We start from the raw sequence: 21120 nt of genomic DNA on the forward strand, positions 1-21120 counted from the left end.
TAAAATTTTAACATAAATATGATTAGAGACCATGATAATGGTATTCATCATTTCATCTTAGATAGATTGGAATAGAAATACGAAAAACATAGAAAAAAAGAAGATAAAAGATTAAGAAAGTAATAAATATAAATGATACACTAAAAAAAGAGAGATAGTTTAAAAGAAATTAATATGATATAAAATTGAAAGTAGGGAATTATTTGTAATTTTTCATATTATGTTATTTTAGATTTCAATTTTCAACCTTTGTCATGTTTTGAAATTAAAGTTGACTTATTATCATGAATGATTCTTTTGATACTGCAGTATGTACTATTATTTAGCTGAAAAATTATTATATCATTAATAAAAAAATTACTAGAAAATATTTTTATCAATTCATTCAAAACAAGATGTTCAATATAATCAATGGCATGATAACAGGTATAGAAACAAGGTAAAGATGGTGTCATCCTTACAAACTTATGGGCAACACACTTGCCTCTTAATATATCCAATGGTATAAGACGGATTGCTAACTAACAAATTCCTGCACTTTTGAATCAAATGAATAAATTCAGAATTATCAATAACTTTGCTCTTGATCTTGTCCACGTACTATAGTCTTTCAGTCAACTTCAAAAGAAAATTTTTGATGCCCCAAATTAGCTACGAACATCATAGCTACCTCAAGCGCCCAAGTTTTATTGTTATTGATGGATTTTTAAACGATTTAAATCTTATATATAAAAGTTTTTAGGTGATTACTGAAATTCTATTCATAGGATACTTTTGAAATAAATGAGTTGCGCTAAAACTAAAATTGGGGAACAGTTTAATTGGTTATATTAAATTGTAAATAGTCGTGAAATTTAAAAGTTGTTTTTTTACGGATGAAATGAAACTGAAAAGTTATAAAGGTTAAACGTTGTTTAGTCCATTTTATTCTTAGGGTAATAGGGAGAGACATAATGTTGAGTTGGTAAGTTGAGAAGAGGGGTTGAAGGAAAAAGGAAAGAGAGATTGGTAGTTTGAATTGAATAAATACAAAAAATGTTCTCTATTAATTTTAAACAACACATAAGGTTCTCATTTGTCTAATAACAACTAAGCATATTACAAGTTAAAATAAAAATTGGGGTGAAGTTTAAGAAAAATTCTTGGGTGACACAAACGCAACACCTCATCCTTACGCACAACCAATCAAACATTTACAACTAATAAATAAATAAATAAATCCAACCTATAAAATAAATAAACTAACATTTAAAAAAACAAATAAAATCCACATTTTCTCTCCACTATTTTAGTGTAATCCGTCCTCCTTCCATCTGTTTTTATATCAAAATCTTTGTCACATAATAAATTTGAAGTTTGTCCAATCAAATTTGACATTTAAAACAAATAGATAAACAGAATGTGACATTTAAAATTTAGGTGACTTTGCCATGTTAAAAATGTTAACCATTTTTTTTTAGATCAGCTTATGAGTTATGATGGCAAATGAAATATCTATGCTATAAGCTATTTTTTTAATTACAAAGTTATTTTGTAAAAAAAAATATTATCTTAATATGACAAAAAATATTTAGTCCTCGAAATTATGAATAAATACTAAATAGATGAATATATATATATATATATATATATATATATATATATCTTTTAAGATATAATAATCATATGTATTGCTTTTATTTTTATTATAATATTCATGTGTTTTTTTTATTTTATTTTATATGTGTGTTAGTGCGTATTGTACCAAAAAGTAAAAGAGAAAAAAATAGTCTCCATTGAAGGTAAAATATTACGGTGTTAGTCTTTAGAAAATAAAGAAATACATGACATGACAGAGGTTTTGATATATAGAGAAATAAAAGGAAAGAGATAGGATTAATGAAAAATATTAGAGAGAAAATTGGGGATTTGAATATTTGTTTTAAATATTTGTTTTTTATTTTACATGTTGGATTTATTTGATTTTATTTATTAGTTGTCAACTTTTTATTGATTGTGTGTGAGGATGTTTTAAATATTAGTTTTTGACTTTGTAACGAAAGGCCAAAATCAGCAATTAATTAATCAAATAACAAATGCTAATGAATTGATAATTGAATCAAGAGATTATTATTATATATGTGTATGCATCAATCATATGAATAATAATTGAATATACAAAATAATCAAATAAATGAATCCTCCTCAACGACACCAGACCAACCAGGAAGAAAAAAGTACTGGAGTTCAAAACAATAGAATGAATAAAGATGATAATGTAAGAAAAAATGTTTTATATGAGTATAGCCGCAGCGAAAATGAGAAGCAGAGCAGATCCGGAAACTCTGTTGAAAACGGCACCGTTTGCAGCTGGTCCTTCAGATGGCGGAGTCGAGATGGTCGAGGGAGAGATGTTGGGAGTAGCAGCTGATGGAAGTGGCGATTCCGAAGGAGAAGAAGTAGGTGGTGCCGGAGGAGAATTTCCGGTGGCGGGTGAAGCCGCTGGTGACACAGACGACGGAGACGGCGACAACGCCCTCCTAGGTGGAGTGGCCACCGGCGTGTGGGTGGGGGACAAAGCCGGCGACGAAGCTGGAGATTGAGCCATGGTGGAGCTCAACAACAATGCAGCAACCATCATAAGAACATAGGTACGACCCATTTTTGAGAAAGAAAACACAGCAAAGGAGAGAAGGAAGTAGTTTTTGTCTTTGTTGTTGTTGTTGTTGTTGTTGTGATGTGTTAGAAGAAAGAGGGAGAGTAAGAGGGTATTTATAGAGGAGAAAAAAGAAGAAGGGTGGTGTGGTAAGTAAAGTAACCGCGTGAAGAAGGAGACGAGGTTGGGTTAAATGGATCTGGGCCGAGTGAAGGTCACGCGGCACAGCTGTCTCCGAATCTGAAACGTACGCGTGGTCATCAAAATAAATGTTACCGTTGGATATAGGGAATCTTCTGGTAGCGGTCGAAAACGGAAACTAATAGATAACTGAGTTGACTGCGTAAACATCTTGTTTGTTTCTTTTGACTACTACAGTTGTTGTTGTACAGGAGAAGAACTAGCCGTTGTTGAACCCAACAAGTAACAACTCGTTTAAGAAAAGAAGAAACAAATTCTGAGTTGTTCACCAACTCATGTTGTTGCTCTTGTACGTGTTCCACACTTGAATAGGGCATCAATGTTCAATGACAATAAGCGCGTTTAACCCATAATTTACGCAAATTAATGCATATACATTAATTAATGGCTTAGTCACGGAGAAAAAAGTTACGTGAGTTACTAAAGTTTGTGTACCTGCACTAGATATTTTTTTTAGACTTAATTATTTATTTGGTCATTACATTATTTTAAAAAATTTAATTTGATTCTTAAGTTTCTAAAAAGTTAAATTTAGTCACTAAATTTTTAAAAATCCTCCAATTTGGTCTTGTAGAGAGGAGACCTAGCCTAAAAACATTCAAATATGAAAGTGTAATTTATTTCACTTTTTAGGTCTAGTATGAGTTATATAGTAATGTTGTATTTGGATCGGATAATCCAACATTTGACTAGAGAGGTACACAACCTCTTAATCTCGAGTGCATGAGCATGAAGAGACTTGAAGTAGTAAAGTTGATCGACATTCAACCAAAGAGATAAACAATTCTTCAGCTTCAATTGTATAAGTGCATAAACACAAAGAGACTTAAAATAATATACACAAATATAATATAAAATTGGCTAAGTTAAGATAACAATTGTTTACTTGTAGGTATGTCCATCCAACATGGATAGAATATAAAATTGGCTAAGTTAAAATCATAGGTAATAACTCCTCTGATTATTCGTCAAAAGGAATGTAAAAATTGATTAAGTTAAAATCATATACAATCACTCGTCACAAAGGTATGAAACTTACTAGACAAATGAATTCTTGAATGAACATTCTATTAATTTCCAAGCTTAGACAAATATGATAAGCTTCGACAAATATAAGTTAAGTCTGATCAAATCAAATTATACTTTCATACATTCCCTATTGGAAGAAACACAATTTGTTTAAAATTCCCCAAGTTGTAAGTTCATTGTTAATTCAATAACCGATCATTGCTCAAAAGTAATATTTGTATCATGGATGAATTTAATTGTGTCAAGATCGACTATGTGTACTTTCAGCATCGTGTTGACCATATCGATTTCGACTATATGTACTCTCCGTGCCATGGAGAGTTTTAGTCTCTCAATCATGTTGATAATGTAAATTCTAACTATGTGTAGTCTTGGTACCATGGGTAGTTTTAGTTGTGTTGATTGTGTCAATTCCAATCATGTGTACTCTCGATATCATGAACAATTTTATTCGTGTTGATATCGACTGTGTCTATGTCGATCATGTGTAATCTGAGTACCATGAATAATTTTAATCATGATAATTGTGTGGATGTTGACCATATGTACTCTCGGTAGCATGAAGAAACTCTAAATCGTGTTGCTTTTAAGTTGGAACCAATAAGTCTTCTGTCTCAGTGCTTGTTATTATCTGTTACAAAAATGAAGCAAATAAAGATATAACACAATAATAGGCTTGATTGATCATTGTTTAACCATATTTTAGTTCACAATCCATAAAATATTATATAATTTGTTGATAAACAAGAGTAAAAGGATGACAAAGAAATGTATATATATTTTTGGTCTAGTAGATAAATAACTAACAAATAGAATGAAAAAGTACAATAATAATGGTAACCACCGAACAAATTGATTAAAATTTTGAAAATGCTAATATGAAAGAAGATGTTAAAAATATTCAAAAACTTATTTTAAAGTTGAAAATACCAGTTTAGTTTAATTTGAATTATTTTAAGATAATTATTTTAAAAGTCAATAAATTTATCATACATGATGGTATAATTTACACTGTTTTTTTTTAATACATAGTTATATTTTCAAGTTTTTGATTAATATTTATTTTTAAAAAACAATAACCGCTCATATATGCATTCGTGTGTTTCGTGCAAAATAGCATTGTTCTTAAAAAAAATCTATCGATTAAATATTTATTTTATTTCGAACGAAAATCTAAATTGCAACAGATTTTGATAGTTAGGAAAAAAAGTAAAATATTTTAAAACTTATCCAATATTTCATTATGAGAAAAAACTAATCAATAAAGGTTAAGAAAATAAAAAGAAATCATTAAAAATCAACCGTTTAATATTAATTGATTCGATTACAAATTTTATCATTCTAGCATCAAATACATAAATAAAGAATAGAATAAATGATTAAAATTATAATAAGAAATCACTAATTACAATAAGGAAACTGAAACAATTAATTAAAGAAATTTCAATCAAATAATATATCCTTTTAAAAATGTAAATTATAAAATTACCCAGTACAATAATCAATAAATTGATAAAAACCTACAATTTAATCAATGATAACCGATATCAGAGGTGCCACAATGAGTCATACAGTCTTTTTGTGATCAAACATAAACATCCCCACAAATCAGCCCACAATTCAAGATTGCAAAGAGAAAAAAAAATGGTTATAACTTATTTACGAGAACAAAAGCACATAAATTGCCTGATATTATCTTTAATTCCTATTAATCAAAATAATATATATATATATATATATATATATATTATTTTATGTTATTTTATGTTGTATAACAATATAGTATTATATATCATCTGATAACAAAAACTTGAATTTCATTGCAAGATAAAAAGTTACACCGCAAACAAGAAAAGGATAATTATTTGATTGATAATATTCATTGGTTGAATTTCTACTCAAAATAACATTGTTATTGAAAAGAAAAGAAAATAAGTATTGTTACAAGGACAAAAGCAAAATATTTCTACTCATTTTTTTAATGGAATTTCTACTCATTTATCATTTTTTTTACCTATCAAAGAACTTTAATTCAAATATTTTTTTTTCTATTTTCACTATATTTCTCTTCAACAAAACATTTATTTTCATCATATTTCTCCTTTTATTTTCTTATCTACCCTACTTTTCCTCACTCTACTTCTTCTCCTTTTTTTATCAAACAGAGCGTAAAGAAAATGACACATACTCCAAGACTACTAAAAAAAATTGGCCCGTAGTGATCATTAACTACATGAGAAAAAATAACCGTCAAGCCACCAATATTCACCATTAGCTATGACAAGGTACAAAAGGAATTTATTTATTATAAATTGTGGAGCTACAAATCATATAACTTTTCTATCATGCATTATTGAGGCAACTGTGATGCATGGGTAATTGGATAAAAAAGAATGAAGAAACTAGGTTTAAATCGGCTAATGATTTCCAGAGTCTAGAAATGATGAACCTCTAAAAGGCACCAAAGAAAAAATAACCCTGAAATAGCAATGCCCTTGTCATGGCACTATGTTTCAATAATCAAGATGAATGGTGTTCGGTAGAGCCTATAGTTTAGTAGAGCTGAAGTTTATCAGACAAATGAATAAGAAAAATGGTTTCTATAACTTTATAACTTTATGTATTCATCTGCACCATGGAAATCTAGTTCTTCCATATTATCTAGTTAAAAAAAGGATGTTTATAAGCCAGTAACAGCATTAGAGTCCTCAATCCTGGTGGCATTACCATTACCACTGTCATGAGTGCTCAATCGGCCGTTAAATTCCGTGCCATATATGTGACCCATTTTCACACGTTTGGTCTCTAAATATCTCTTGTTCTCCGAAGTGATAAGAGTTAACAATGGGATCCTACCCGAAACTGTCAAACCATAACCTTTGAGCCCAATATATTTTGCCGGATTGTTTGTCATCAGCTTCATAGATCGTACACCCAAGTCCCTCAACATCTGCGAGTAGAGAATTCAAATACAAAAATCATTCCAGTTAACTTCCATAACCATAGTGGAGATATAAGGTGAGTATGATGGTTAAGGGAGAAGTAAAGGAAAAAGGTAGTGGGTTCAACCCCCCTACTAACAAAAAACTAACAATTAACAACTAACATTTACCGATAAAAAAAAACTTCCATAAGCATAGTAAATCACCATCTATTAATGAAAAGCCAAATACTATGTGAGCACCAGTGATATAATTAATACCTGTGCACCAATGCCATACTCCCTGGAGTCAACTGGCAATCCCAATTCCTCATTGGCTTCAACAGTATCTCGTCCATCATCCTGTAGGTTATAAGCACGAAGCTTGTGGCCCAATCCAATACCCCTTCCTTCGTGTCCACGGAGATATACCAGCACACCCCTACCAGCAGCCTCAATCTGTTGCATTGCAAGTGCAAGCTGATTTCCGCAGTCACATCTGGCAGATCCAAATATGTCTCCTGTCAGACACTCTGAGTGTACTCTCACAAGAACATCTTGTCCATCTCCAATGTCACCCTGTTGAATAAAAAAAATGTCAGAACCACAAAATGGTTTGAAGTTTACAATTGTACCAATCAATCAAAATAAGAAAGCTTCAAGACAATTGGAAAAGCTTGCCAAGGCCCAATTTTGAAAGCCTATTGTCAGGTTTACTCACTTACTATTTACTAATGAACCCATTCTTGAAGGTAAACTAAGAAACAGATAAGGGATTGAGGAATGGATGCAAGGTTTAAAAAACACACATTACATCCTGTCTCTTATATAACAGCCTTAAAGAAAATGGATAATATCAGCCTCCCCTTCTAAACAGAAAAAGTAGTGAGATGCAAGAATAGTGAAATAGGTTATGATGCTAGTTGTATATGATAATGCAGAAGAAATTGCCCGTCAACAAAAATGTTAAATCATATTGATCTACCACATTAACATATCATGCTCAAGCATTTCTTGTCTGCTTAGTTAAAAGCATTCATCCAGCAACAATTTAGTGTTTGTTTGTTTTACTTAAGCCACACTTTCCAATGTACGTTCAACTGAATCCTACACTCACAATGGATTGATGTTCAACTTAATATAATGCTGATTCATGCACACCTTTAGCAGTTAATTCCCTCATTGATTAATCAATAGGAAAAACCAGGCTTCTTGACAATAACTCGGATAATTATAAGGAACTGGTACTTTATGATGTTTCAAATTGGTGAGGCCAAATGGCCATCTATGTCAATGCTAATTAAAACAACACTTGATGTGAAACAATATGGAAACAGGCCATCCTAAAGCAAGTAGAGAAATGGAACCTCAACTTTTTAAAAGCAAACAGAATAGTGTATTAAATGTCAGATAACAGCATTTTTTTTAAATAAGGTAAATTGTTTTCAACTTCCCAAAGCCTTGCCTGCTTTCTCAATTATTTTCTAACAGAGTAGATAAACTGACATTTATATACTCAGGTTACTATCTTCCTCCCTCCCTCTCTGTCTTTTTCACATACAACTTCTAGCTCTTCATCAGATTTGTGACAGTGAGAAAGATTAAGTGTATTCAACTCTTAACAAATTGGCTTTTGTCAAATCATTCAAAATTAGATTTTAATTCTAAGAAGAGTGGCATGGAACTATATTAATGTGAATTACATCTGCTATGAGTTTTCTATGCTGTTCTTTAAAAGCAGAAGCATAAATGTTAGCCGTGCTTTGGTCTGACAGTGGCACTTTCATGAAGCCAAGATTTGTCTATAAATAATAGACTAAACAGTGTAACCCAGGAGAGATGATATGATATTGAACCATGCCCATTTTGCCAGTACCACATTGCAGAAATCAAATGTAAGCTAAAACCTAGGTAAATAAGGTGTGATTTACTCTAAATGTAGCATATTTTACGTATTTCCACTATAACAAATGTTCACAAGTGTTGACAGTGTTGTAACATATATAACCACAAGCACTGCTCACCTTAACCATTGCAATATGCTCAATCCCGTCTAAAAGTGATCTGTAACAGTAAGCTGTGAATGGTCCCCACATTGTAGGTATCTGTGCAGCAGAAGAGCGATCCACTAACTTATCCCTTTTTCTTCTATATCTGCAATAACAATAAGTGTTAATCTCCTTGCTACATATAATTAAATAAGCAACAAGTTACCTAAGTAACCATGAGAAAAATAATGCATCAGAATTAAATAAGCACTTAGAATTTAACTTATCAAATGGAAGAATTTTCAAAATAAAAAAGCTTTCCATTTTAATAATGTACAAATTTATATAATCAGTAAAAGGTTCAGCAAAAAAATACTTAAAACAAAAAATCATTATGTCTGACTGATTCAAACGACAAAAAGCACAGCACCACAGAATCCAAGTTAGTTCTATAATGTATTAAGGATTCAGGCTTATAAATTACTCCAATATCAGACTCATTTGATATATTTAACATTACTTAAACAGAAAAAAAGTATAGTATCTGCACTACAAAGCGGAATCTAAACATAAATATGCATGCAATGAATTTTATTACATGGTTCATGAATTGTAACTACATACCTTATTAAGTCAGCAATAGATACAATTTTCAAATTTTCATGCTCTGCAAACTGGCGAAGCTTTGGCAGTCTAGCCATGGAACCATCATCATCTACAATCTCACACAGAACTGCCACTGGATCCAAACCAGCAAGTACAGCAAGATCAACAGAAGCTTCTGTATGTCCGGCTCTCTTCAAGACACCACCTTCCCTGTATTTTAGTGGGAAAATATGGCCCGGGCGATTGAAATCGCCTGGAGTAGAATCTCTAGACGCAAGGGCCAAGACTGTTGTTGCCCTATCGTGAGCTGACACCCCAGTGGTTGTACCATGTTTAGCATCCTACACATGTATCAAGTTGTTGGCAACACAGGTCTATCTGAGTATACAGATGCTTTAAGATGATAAAAAAAGTGGAACTAAAAGTGTTCCTCCCTTGTGTGACTTCAAATAGACGCTAAATGAAGATGAAAACCAAGAAATAAAAGAGATAACAGGGTGGAATTTTCACAAGGAAAACACCTAAATAGGAGAAGGAAAAACTGCAATACTTAATCCAAAAAAATATTCTCCACTATTTAGTTGGATAACAGAACAAAGTTGTCTTTCAAACGATGTTTATCATCGGAGGTATCTCTTTTTCTTTTCTCTCTTTTGAGAATTACAATTATTTGATCTTTATAAAACTGCGTTTGCACCTTTCCAGGGGACAGTCAGTTCCCTTTGATTTTAGCAAAAGTTGGTCTAGACCTAGAGAACCCCAATTATACAAATGCATATTGATAACAATGGAAGACCTTCAGAAGGATATTGCACTAACTCCACATGTAATGATTCATGGAAGAAAAGTAGTACATACCACTGTCACAGTGAATGCCGTACAAAGTTTCTCATCATTGTCCTTACTGTTCACCATCAAAGGAAGTTCCAATCTATCCAGATCTTCCTCTTTCATGCTTACACAAACTATACCAGTTCCATGCTTTACAATAAAAGCCATTGCCTCGGGTGTTGCCAACTGTGCTGCCATTATCAAGTCTCCTTCATTTTCTCGATCTTCATCGTCCACAACCACTACCATCTGCATCATTAATATTAATATCAGTTAATAGCAGTAATATACCATGTAATCATGATACTGAAAAACAAAAGAAGAACTTTCAGCACTACACACATCTCAAATGCTAATTAAAAAATAGGGGGAAAAACAATTTTACTGAGAGAGTAGCTACCTTTCCCTGGCGAATGTCTTCAATTGCCTCAGGAATGGAAGCAAAACCTGCTGAGGGGCTGTCCGAATCAAATTCATTGTTGTCCATAGAGAAAACATTGCTTGTTAGCCCTGTGTCATCTGCCAGTGTTCCATTAGGCTGTACCTCAATTTGAACAGATTCATCTCCAACCAGATTTGTACCTATCACAATGTCATTGCCATTTGGATGGGAAAGTAGTTCACCCCCTCCAGAGATCAACATAGCTTTGATTCTCCCAAAAGCATTATCACTTGAGGGAAATTTAGAATTCATTCGGACAAAAGGCACATCATTGAAGAATTTGAAGTGTTTGCTTGCCCTGCATTGTATATAAGAACAGAACAGAGGTTAACTTAACAATAGTGACATGACACCCAAAGACAAATACCAAAGAGGGAGAATAAACTGAATTCCAAAGTTTAGCATTGGGACATTAAGAGCAGCTCTATGGTCTATGCAGCTAACATGTTTTTTTTAGGCAAATGTAAATTGTTAGTTTTTTGTTAGCAGGAGGGATTGAATCCACGACCTTTCTCTCCTTCTCTTTTTTTTTAATCATCCAACCAATCTTATATCTCCGGCCAAACATGTTTCAGCATAAAAGTTAGAATGATATGAAAGATAAAAAAACACTTTGATACAAGAATGCAAGACAAAATGCACAAGCAAATTAAAGTGGTAGTCCAGAATTTGACTGGGACTGAATCAGAATCAAACAAGAAAAGAGCTGAGAAACAATCCCTAACATATTTTACAGTGAAAATAAATTCAAAGCATCATTTCAAACAAGAAGAAAATATCCATTAATTTTGAGAATCACGGAAAAAGGTTCTGTCAGCTGCACGGTTTCATGAAGGGACCCACGTGTCCCATATAAAAATGAACGGGAAAAAAGAGGGATCTTGCATCAAATCGTGGATCAGTAAAACATCGTACATCCAAAAGAAAGAAAGAAAAAAAAAAAAAGAGCAACAAGAAGAAGGTGTGAGGAAAAGAGACTGACCGGGGACGTGAGAGGGCTGGTGAGGAAGAATAAGAGAGATTGAAAGAAGCCATTGTTTTGTTTTGTCAATGAATGAATGGTTTTCAGCTAAGAATAAGATGGTGTCTTGAATTGAATTCAACTTATTTATTGAGAAAGAAATGCAGCAAGGAACCAACGTCGAAGTTGACTCTGAACAACACACCCTTATGCCTCCCATTCTTCTCGTATTTATTTATCTTACATGCCCATGCTCTCTTCTATTTTCCATAACATAATAATAATAATATAACCTTTTTTTTTTTATTTTATTCTCAATCAATTATTTCATTTATCTTTTTACATTTTTTAATAACGATTATGATATTATTTACTAATCTACTACAAAAAATTATTTTTTAATATTTTTTTACTTAACAATATATTTTTTATATAATATATATTAAGTTATATCAATTTTTTACAGAATAAGAATAAATTTATCTTTTATATCATGTAATTAAAAATTATGAAAATAAAATATAAAAAAATTAACTTCGTGAATCATATTTAAACATTGATAAAAATATGTTAAAAAAATATTTGAAGTTTCAATAATAATATTCATCATTTAAAATAAGTTCTTACATCAAAATAATTTTTCCTTGTTTATTTAGAGAAGATTTTATATTTTAAATTAACTTATTTAATTAAGGTGAAACTTCTTCCATTACCAATATATAAATTTATTAATATAAAATAAAATTTACGGGAATACATTCTTGTATGAAGTATGAAATTTTATAAAAAAAAAAAAACACAATTAGAGAAGATTTTAGTATGATTTTTATAATATTTAACATTTTATTCTGTATTGATGTCGTTAATTATTATACATATATAATTACGTTTGGAAATGTAATGAGTTGACATTGGCAAGTAGCAAAGAACAAAATGAAAATGATGTGCAGCAAGACAAGTAATATTGTAGGAAGGAATATTATATTAAAAAGTCAGAGACGGGAATTGATTCTGTCTTTATACATTGAATAAAGGCGGCGGTACTTTATTTATGCACCTAATCTTACTTTGACAACAAATAATTAGATGTTCTGGAATTACCGTATTATTCACAATTTTAATTAATAATTATATAATAAGTGAACAATTAAAAACATATTCATTGATTATTCCTTGTATAATTCTTTAATTTAAGAAATTCACATGTTAAATAATTATTAGTCAAAATCATAAATAAGATGTATTCATTAAATTAAAGATACTGTAATATTACCCAACAAAAATGATTTGTGCTATTGTTTTGCTTAAGGAATTTTAATTAAGTTAAAAAACTAAATTATTTATCTATCAGATGATTATTAATCAAAATCATAAATGATATGATCTTAACCATCTAATATTCTTCTCAACTTTGACCGTTTGATCCATTACTATTCCTCTGATCAACGGCTTATCTGTCACCTTTTTTATTTTTTAACTAACGGATTAACGGTTAAGGAGAGAGAAGAAAATGGATACAAGAAAAGAAAAAAGTGATGGATTATTTTAGCGATCTTATGAATACGACTGCAGATAATAGTGGTGGCTAATAAGTTGATGAATTGAATGTTATCTTTAGTAAAAGTAAATATATAAACTAGCGAAAAGCTTAAAAGTTAAAAAATTAAAAATTAATTAATTAAAATGAAAGTATTTATAAGATAAATTAATAAATGTTAAATGATATAGAAATATATATTTAATATTTTTTATATTTGAATTTATTTATGATAACTTATATTCTTGAAAAGTAGGATAATATTTTTAAAATTTTATATATGTTTAAATTCAAAATTTTCAATTTTCTGAAAAAGTAAAATTAAATGAAAATAAATTTATTAAAATTATATTGTTTAAAATATTTTCTTGATATTTAAATAATTTATTAATAATATTACTTTAAAACCAAAAATAAAAAGTATTTTTGCTCTAAAATTTTCTTAAACATTTAAATTATGCATATAATTAAAAATAAAAATAATTCAATAAATAATTATAAAGTTTATAATTCAAATAATTTCTAACCTTAAAGAATAATATGATGATAACAATTGACAAGTTGAGGATCATGTACATGTAAAAAATGATAAATGATAAATTAGATAAGATGGATGTTCCAAATAGTAAAAAAAAAAAGAGAATTTTAAATTGAATAAAATGGTAAAACAAACTTTTATTAAGGATCAAATTGAGAAAAAAAAATTAATAACTTTTAAGCTGCTAATTTATTTTTCATATACTTAAGATAATTTATGAAAAAATAAGTTTGAAACAAACTTATTTTAATCAAAATAGCTTAGTCAAAAGAATTTATAAACTCCTTAAAAGTCTTATCAAATATTTCCTTAAGTTGACTTAAATAATAATTTGGTCCCTATAAAATATTTTACATTTATTTATTTATTTATTTTATTCCTTTAAAACAACTCCTTTTATTGGTATTAGTCTCTGAGATTTTTTTTTGTTTTAATCCATATTATCCCGTAACAATAATATTAACTTATCACATTATTAAAGAGTCTAATAGGTAATTATGTGTATTTTTTTCCTAAATTATATTCTTAAAATCTTATTTGTTGAACTAATGGTGTGTCAAACTAGTTAATTATGAATTAAAATATAATTTACTACAAAACTATCCGTCATACTCCTTCATTATGTGACAAAGTAATGAATCATTAATGTCATTCTTACATTATCTATTAATACTATTACTTCACAATAGAAATTAAAAAAAAATCTAAATTTCCCATAATTAAAATAAAAAATAAGGTATTTTACTATTTTATATAGTATACCAAATTGTTATTAAAGTCTTTTAAATTCTTGATTTTGAATGATAAAATACTCTATGATCATATTGTTGATTTTTTTAAAACGACTTCGCTGAGATCCAAACAAAGACAGATTCTAAATTCTTTCTTAAATACATATAAAAAAACACATTAAACATATTGTACTGTACGCATAAAAGGAATACAATGCTTTTTACGCATAAAAGGAGGATTTACTTTTATTTATTAAAAGTTCCATTGGAAGGAATCAATATCTTATAAAGTAATTAATCACAATTCAAATTTCTAATAAGCAAGACTCACATTTGATACTTAACTGTGTCTCGAGTGCAATTATTCTTACTAGAGTTTTGAATCTCGATATCTATCTCAATTAAATTTATTTATTACGGGAGATATATGTTAAAAAAATTAATTAACATGAATGGTATTTATAAGCTTATATCTTTGGTTATACAAACACTATAGAGAGTCAACCAAGCAGTAACGTTAATTAATACATCCTTGGTTTTGATGAAACTATCATCGCTGAACAACATAAACCCACAGATTGCATCAACAATACTCAATTCTCCTGTTTTTTTTATAATATACAAGGATGAACAACAAAAACAGTAGTACATGACACTAGAGATGAGAAACAGATTCACTCATCTGATGAAATTGACAGTTTACCAAATTTCAGCTAGGTAAAACGAGGGGCAGAAAGATTAAAGAAAGTGATCCCCAAACGATTTATAAAATAAGCAAAAAAGGACATTGTATAAAAGGGAAGACGAGAGTCCCACAGAATACAAATACAATAATAAGAGGTAAAAGGTTAACGAGTGGGAGTGTCCTTCCTACGATTTCCCACCTCACATATAACAAATTAATTCATATATGACTTATAAAGTTTTCTTATTTCCAAAGTTGACATATAAGACATTGGTCCTTCTCACTCCACAGTCCACTAAATCTCTAGGCGACAGGAGTCACACAGAAACACAAACCTGAGCATCGCTCGTTGGTTGAGATTGGTGTGGCTTCCAATGGAGAGCTATGCACTCCACTCTCTCTCAACCTCTTTCTCTCGCTTTTCTCAACTCCATCACCCTCCTCCCCCTGTCATCTCCAGATCCCAATTCAACCAATCTCAATCTCTCTCTCTCCGATCACCCATCACAATCTCCCAACGTTTCTCCTTCCCCTCCTCCACCTTCAAATTCAACCCTTTCTCAAAACCCCATTACCCTATTCAAGCTTCTCCTTCATCACCACCACCACCACCACCACCAACACCTATACAGGGTGCAAAGCCCATTCCTTTTATCATCTCCATATCCATCGGCCTCATTGTTCGCTTTTTGGTTCCCAAACCCGTCCAAGTCACCCCCGAGGCCTGGCAGCTCCTCTCCATATTCCTCTCCACCATCGCGGGCCTTGTGCTGAGCCCGTTGCCGGTCGGGGCGTGGGCCTTTCTGGGCCTCACGGCCTCCGTTGTGACCAAAACTCTCACCTTTACAGAGGCCTTCGGCGCCTTCACGAACGAGGTGATTTGGCTGATTGTGATTTCGTTCTTCTTTGCTCGCGGATTCGTGAAGACCGGGCTCGGGGATAGAATCGCTACTTTCTTCGTGAAGTGGATGGGAAAGAGCACTCTGGGTCTGTCTTATGGGCTCACGTTCAGTGAAGTGCTGATTGCGCCGGCAATGCCTAGCACCACCGCGAGGGCTGGTGGTGTGTTCTTGCCGATTATTAAGTCACTCTCACTCTCTGCTGGCAGTGAACCCGCCAGTCCCACTTCTAAGAAACTCGGGGCTTACCTCATTCAGAACCAATTTCAGGTTTTTCTTTTTTTTTTAATCACCACCATCCATCTTTTTTTCTTTTGAAAGGTTAACTACGATCCTTAGAATATTGAATAAAGAACTATATTTTTTTATTTATTGAGATGTGTTACAGGTGAATTTTTTTTACACTTTTCTATGATTTCTACATTTAGTTTCTTAATTAATATCACATGCTAGCAAGACTTTTTTTATGCACTTGTAATAATTACAAATGCTAACCGGTGCTCTTATTCCATTAATTAAAAAAACTAAAAAGGAAAAAAATTTATTGGGATACATAAATTACGTTGTCTTTTTTTTTTTTTTTTTTTTTACATTCTCCTATAATTTTCACAATAAATATTTTTTTAGTTACATAACTAATGCCTTAAGGCCACCGGTTAGAGACCCCTCCTTGTAACTATTACAAGTCCGAAGAAAGGCATGATGGTGTGATAAGTATGGTCTTGTATTTATTGCTTTCCCTGTTTAAAGGAATTTTGGCCTCAAAGCTAGTGTTATGTAAATTAGAAGGAAAAAAAAATGCATAGAGAGGTGCTTAAAGAGGTAGCAGCATTTGATTTTCCTAGATGAGTGTATCAATTGTATTCTGGGAGGTTCTATGATAGGAAAAAAAAGGGATAATAATTGATTACTTATGGCCTGCAGAGACAATTTTAGATTTAATCAATTAATCATAGATTTTATAAGATTTACAGGGTATTTTCAAATTTATGTTTTGTGAAGCAATAGCAACTTGAAATCTATCTTGGATATTGCCAGCTTGGTCTATCTTTCTTGGTTTTGTTTTGTTTTTATGAGACATGGTGGCACTATTATGATTGTGTGCGTATATTCTGATGTTGCTGAATTTTCTTCTATGTGTTCTGTTCTCTTGTTTGCAAATTACTATATCATATAATAATGAAGTGACTTGTGCATTGCCTCTGTGACCTATGACAGTCTGCTGGTAACTCTAGTGCTCTTTTCCTAACTGCTGCAGCTCAAAATCTGCTGTGTCTCAAATTAGCAGAGGAGCTTGGGGTGATAGTTCCAAACCCATGGGTTACTTGGTTTAAAGCAGCTAGTTTACCTGCCATTGTTTGTCTTCTTCTTACGCCATTGATTTTGTACAAGCTCTATCCCCCTGTAATCAAAGACACACCAGAGGCTCCTGCCCTGGCTGCCAAGAAACTGGAAAGTATGGGCCCTGTCACTAAAAATGAATGGATTATGGTCGGCACAATGCTTCTTGCAGTGTCTTTGTGGATCTTTGGGTATGTCTTCTGCCGTCTATTATATCTACATCTATGGATGAATGTTTTTTTGGACTGATTTCTAAGTTTGTTGACTTTTTGGGTGGAGAACTTGATCCTTGTGGAGATGCTGAAAATATAGAATTTTGAAGGAAGAATGTTTATTTAATTAATACTTTCTAATTTTTATCTATGTTCTGTCCGCCTACTTCATGCTCTTTGGTTTATTATGGATGCTATTTTAGGAACTCTTCCATATGTATATGAACTTATGAAAATAAAGTAATGTCATTAGTGATAAATAGTAAATTTAATTTCATGTCTTCCAACGGACCCAAACTATTCTTATGCAAGTCGTTTCACCTTCTGTTGATGACTATGGAGAATTATACCTGTCTGTTGAGCAGTGTAGATTGTTGTTTTTTCTTACAATTTCTCTTGGTTGAATTCTGTACTATCTGTGTTTTTTGGTTCTGCAGAGACACTATTGGCATAGCAAGTGCTGTAGCTGCAATGATTGGTTTATCAATACTACTCCTATTAGGAGTCCTTGACTGGAATGACTGTTTGAATGAAAAATCAGCATGGGATACCTTAGCTTGGTTTGCCATTCTGGTAGGCATGGCAAGCCAGTTGACAAACCTTGGAATTGTGAGCTGGATGTCTGATTGTGTGGCCGACAACCTTCGGTCATTCTCTTTGAGCTGGCCGGCCTCATTGGCTGTTCTTCAGGCAGCTTATTTCTTCATCCACTACCTTTTTGCAAGTCAGACTGGACACGTGGGGGCTTTATACTCTGCATTTCTTGCCATGCATAGGGCAGCTGGTGTTCCTGGTATTCTGGCAGCCCTTGCTTTAGGTTATAATACAAATCTTTTTGGTGCAATAACACACTATAGTAGCGGCCAGGCTGCTGTATACTATGGAGGTTTGTCCCTCTCTATAACGTCAGTCATTCAATTTGTGTTATTTCTCTTTCCAGCTTAGCTACCTAATTTATTTGGCATGTGTTTGTTCAGTAACTTTGTTCAATTGCCTAAGTTTGCAATGGATAAACATATATCCTTCTCTTAAACTATAGTACATGTCAATTGTATTTGGTTCTAACACTTCATTTCTGTCTTCTCAATCTTGAGATTTCTGTTTGTTTTTATTCTTGTTCTGCTAATTCTAGTTGCAATTTCTGATAAAAAAAATAATTCAAAATGCTTATTTCTGTTAAGTCAAACCTATTCTTTATTCTTGTCCCTTTTTCTTATGAATTTAAGCTATGTTCAAGCTTAACATGGTGGCTGATATGATTTCGATTCTTGTGTTTCAACAGCTGGTTATGTAGACCTTCCGGATATCTTCAAAATGGGCTTCATCATGGCTTTTATTAATGCTATCATCTGGGGAGGTGTTGGTTCTGTCTGGTGGAAATTTTTGGGATTGTATTGACATCTCATTTCCTTGTAAGTAAATAGCACATTTCCCAGTTTCAGTAGGCCTTTCTTTTTCCCGGCCGAAAGAAAAAGGTCCTTCAATTGAGGACAGTTGAGCTCAGTCATCATTTTGAGATGAAAATTTTCTTTCTGCTTCTGGCTTTGTAGTTTTAGACTTTTAGCAATATTGTTGCCCTTTTTATTTCTCTCTTTAGTTTACATACACTCATTAATAATATATATTTATAAAGGTTTCTGAGGAAACCTTTTTTATTTGATACATGCATGATCTTCTTCTGTGAAGGTTTAGTTTAGCATGGTTGATTCCATTATATTTATGACCTCTCAATTTCGGATCTACCTTGGTGTGCATTGGTGTAATGTATCTATTCTATTCTGTTGTCACTCCTATTTAAATAATTTTTATTAAAAATGTCCTTGTTTATTAATCAAACCAATGATATAAGGTCTTATTGTATTTACATGAGTGAGAACTTTAGGAGGAGAATCATATTTGATTTTTATCATATGTAAAATTTTTTTTAGACTAATGACATACATACATTACAAGCTGGATTAATCTCTAATCTAGGATAAAAAAAATTAATAATTTAAGAAAAATATAAGTAAAATTTATATATAAAAAGGAGTGGAAATAGACACTCCCACATGCCATAGGGGTGTGGTTTGTTTTTAACATGCATGCTTCATTGAATAGCTAGTTAGCTTTATAATTAATTAATCTTTAATTAAATAAACAAATAGGGGTGGATAAGCGGGCCGGCCCGTCTCGCGTAAGGCCTGTCTGCATTGGCAGCAAGCCGGGTCAGTCCGTCCCGCATTCTTACACGGATCAAATAAATTGGTCCGCCTCCGCCCCGCGGACCACGTGGGTCAAAGGGGCCGGTCCGCGGGCCTAGTTTTAAAAGAATTTTAATTTCAATAAAAATACAACACAATCAAATTAAGTTCAATATAAATGCAAATAAAATTTTAACAATTAATCAATTACATCAATAAAATAAATAATGTCTTAACAAAAGAAAATTCAAGCAATAAATTTAAAATATGAAACTTAAACATTTTCAACAACAAATGATTTCATATTTAAAATAATAAAATCCTAATGCGGGCAACCCACGGACCAAACACCCATAGTCTGCGGATTAAGCGAAACGGACTAAAAAATATATCATAATCATGAACTGTTTAAAAAAATTGATTCATTATACCACGGGTTAGTCCATCAACTTAGGTCGATTTACCCACCCCTAACCACAAACGTCGTGTTGCGCATGTCCTTGCTCTTGCTGATGCGGATCTGATCAGAAAAATCACAATGTACTTTCCAAATGTGTGGTACATGTTAATATTAGTATATGAAAGAGAGAATAAGTAACAACTACTTTTGGCTTGAGTTGGGTTCTGCATAATGTCAGTGTTGATGAGAGACCCACTCGTTACGCAACTTCACAATAAATAAATGAAGACTAATTTATGCATAGAATTTTAAAATAAAAATTGAAAAGGTTAAATTTAAGTTTTAATTTTAATCCATTTTTGTTGTATATTGTTGAATTATTAAAATAAAATATTTTAATATGCATATTAATTATTAGGCTATTTTAATAATGGGCACTTACAGTTAATATCTAATTTAATTGTATCGGTAATTAATGAGTATTGTAATATTATTCTTCTCACAAGCAGATCATAGGATGAAAATTTGATTCATATTTAATGGATACTTGAAAAAGTAATATTAATGGTGGGAAGAAAAAATTAACGTGGGTATAAATTTTAGTATCCAACACATCATCTTAATTTATAAGACACTATTTTAAAATAAAATAAAAAATTGAAGAATTTTTTTAAAATAAGTATTTTTCCTAAAGTAAGTAAATAATAATGAATAGCAAATAAAACCTTGGTATATATGAATGTCCGTTATGCAGAAAGCAGAAGAGAAAAAAAATTGTTAAAAAAAAGAAAAAAATTAATATAAAAGTGACACATACCATACATTAGCTTGACAAGTTAATTATTTTGCATAGAATAGCCATCATATTTCCCCTAAAAAAAAATTTTGACAGAATATTTCCCCTAAACTTAGACAATATCATATTCTAATTTGCACAAACTTATAAAAGAAGGAAAACAGTAAGTGAACAACCGCATTTTT

The 21120-nt window shown here is 31.5% G+C and overlaps 3 protein-coding genes across 3 annotated transcripts; 1 reads left to right on the forward strand and 2 right to left on the reverse strand.

The window, feature by feature from the left end:
* Positions 1-2079: 2079 nt before the first annotated feature.
* LOC114422169 (lysine-rich arabinogalactan protein 19-like) lies at positions 2080-2739 on the reverse strand. Its single transcript, XM_028388391.1, has one exon. The coding sequence runs from the start codon at positions 2639-2641 to the stop codon at positions 2273-2275; it is 369 nt and encodes a 122-aa protein (XP_028244192.1). The 5' UTR covers positions 2642-2739; the 3' UTR covers positions 2080-2272.
* A 3402-nt stretch (positions 2740-6141) lies between these two features.
* LOC114422171 (bifunctional riboflavin biosynthesis protein RIBA 1, chloroplastic-like) lies at positions 6142-11815 on the reverse strand. Its single transcript, XM_028388393.1, has 7 exons — positions 11635-11815; positions 10611-10950; positions 10238-10459; positions 9398-9720; positions 8810-8939; positions 7068-7364; positions 6142-6815 (listed from the first exon to the last, which is right to left on the reverse strand). Exons 1-7 carry the CDS (start codon positions 11685-11687, stop codon positions 6546-6548), a joined length of 1635 nt encoding a protein of 544 aa, XP_028244194.1. The 5' UTR covers positions 11688-11815; the 3' UTR covers positions 6142-6545.
* A 3545-nt stretch (positions 11816-15360) lies between these two features.
* LOC114422172 (dicarboxylate transporter 2.1, chloroplastic-like) lies at positions 15361-19298 on the forward strand. The gene is made up of 4 exons (XM_028388394.1): positions 15361-16273; positions 17222-17535; positions 17994-18442; positions 18839-19298. The coding sequence occupies exons 1-4, from the start codon at positions 15479-15481 to the stop codon at positions 18952-18954; spliced, it is 1674 nt and encodes a 557-aa protein (XP_028244195.1). The 5' UTR covers positions 15361-15478; the 3' UTR covers positions 18955-19298.
* Positions 19299-21120: the final 1822 nt, after the last annotated feature.

This window comes from Glycine soja, chromosome 8, assembly GCF_004193775.1.
Source record: "Glycine soja cultivar W05 chromosome 8, ASM419377v2, whole genome shotgun sequence".
Classification (NCBI taxonomy): Eukaryota; Viridiplantae; Streptophyta; class Magnoliopsida; order Fabales; family Fabaceae; genus Glycine; species Glycine soja.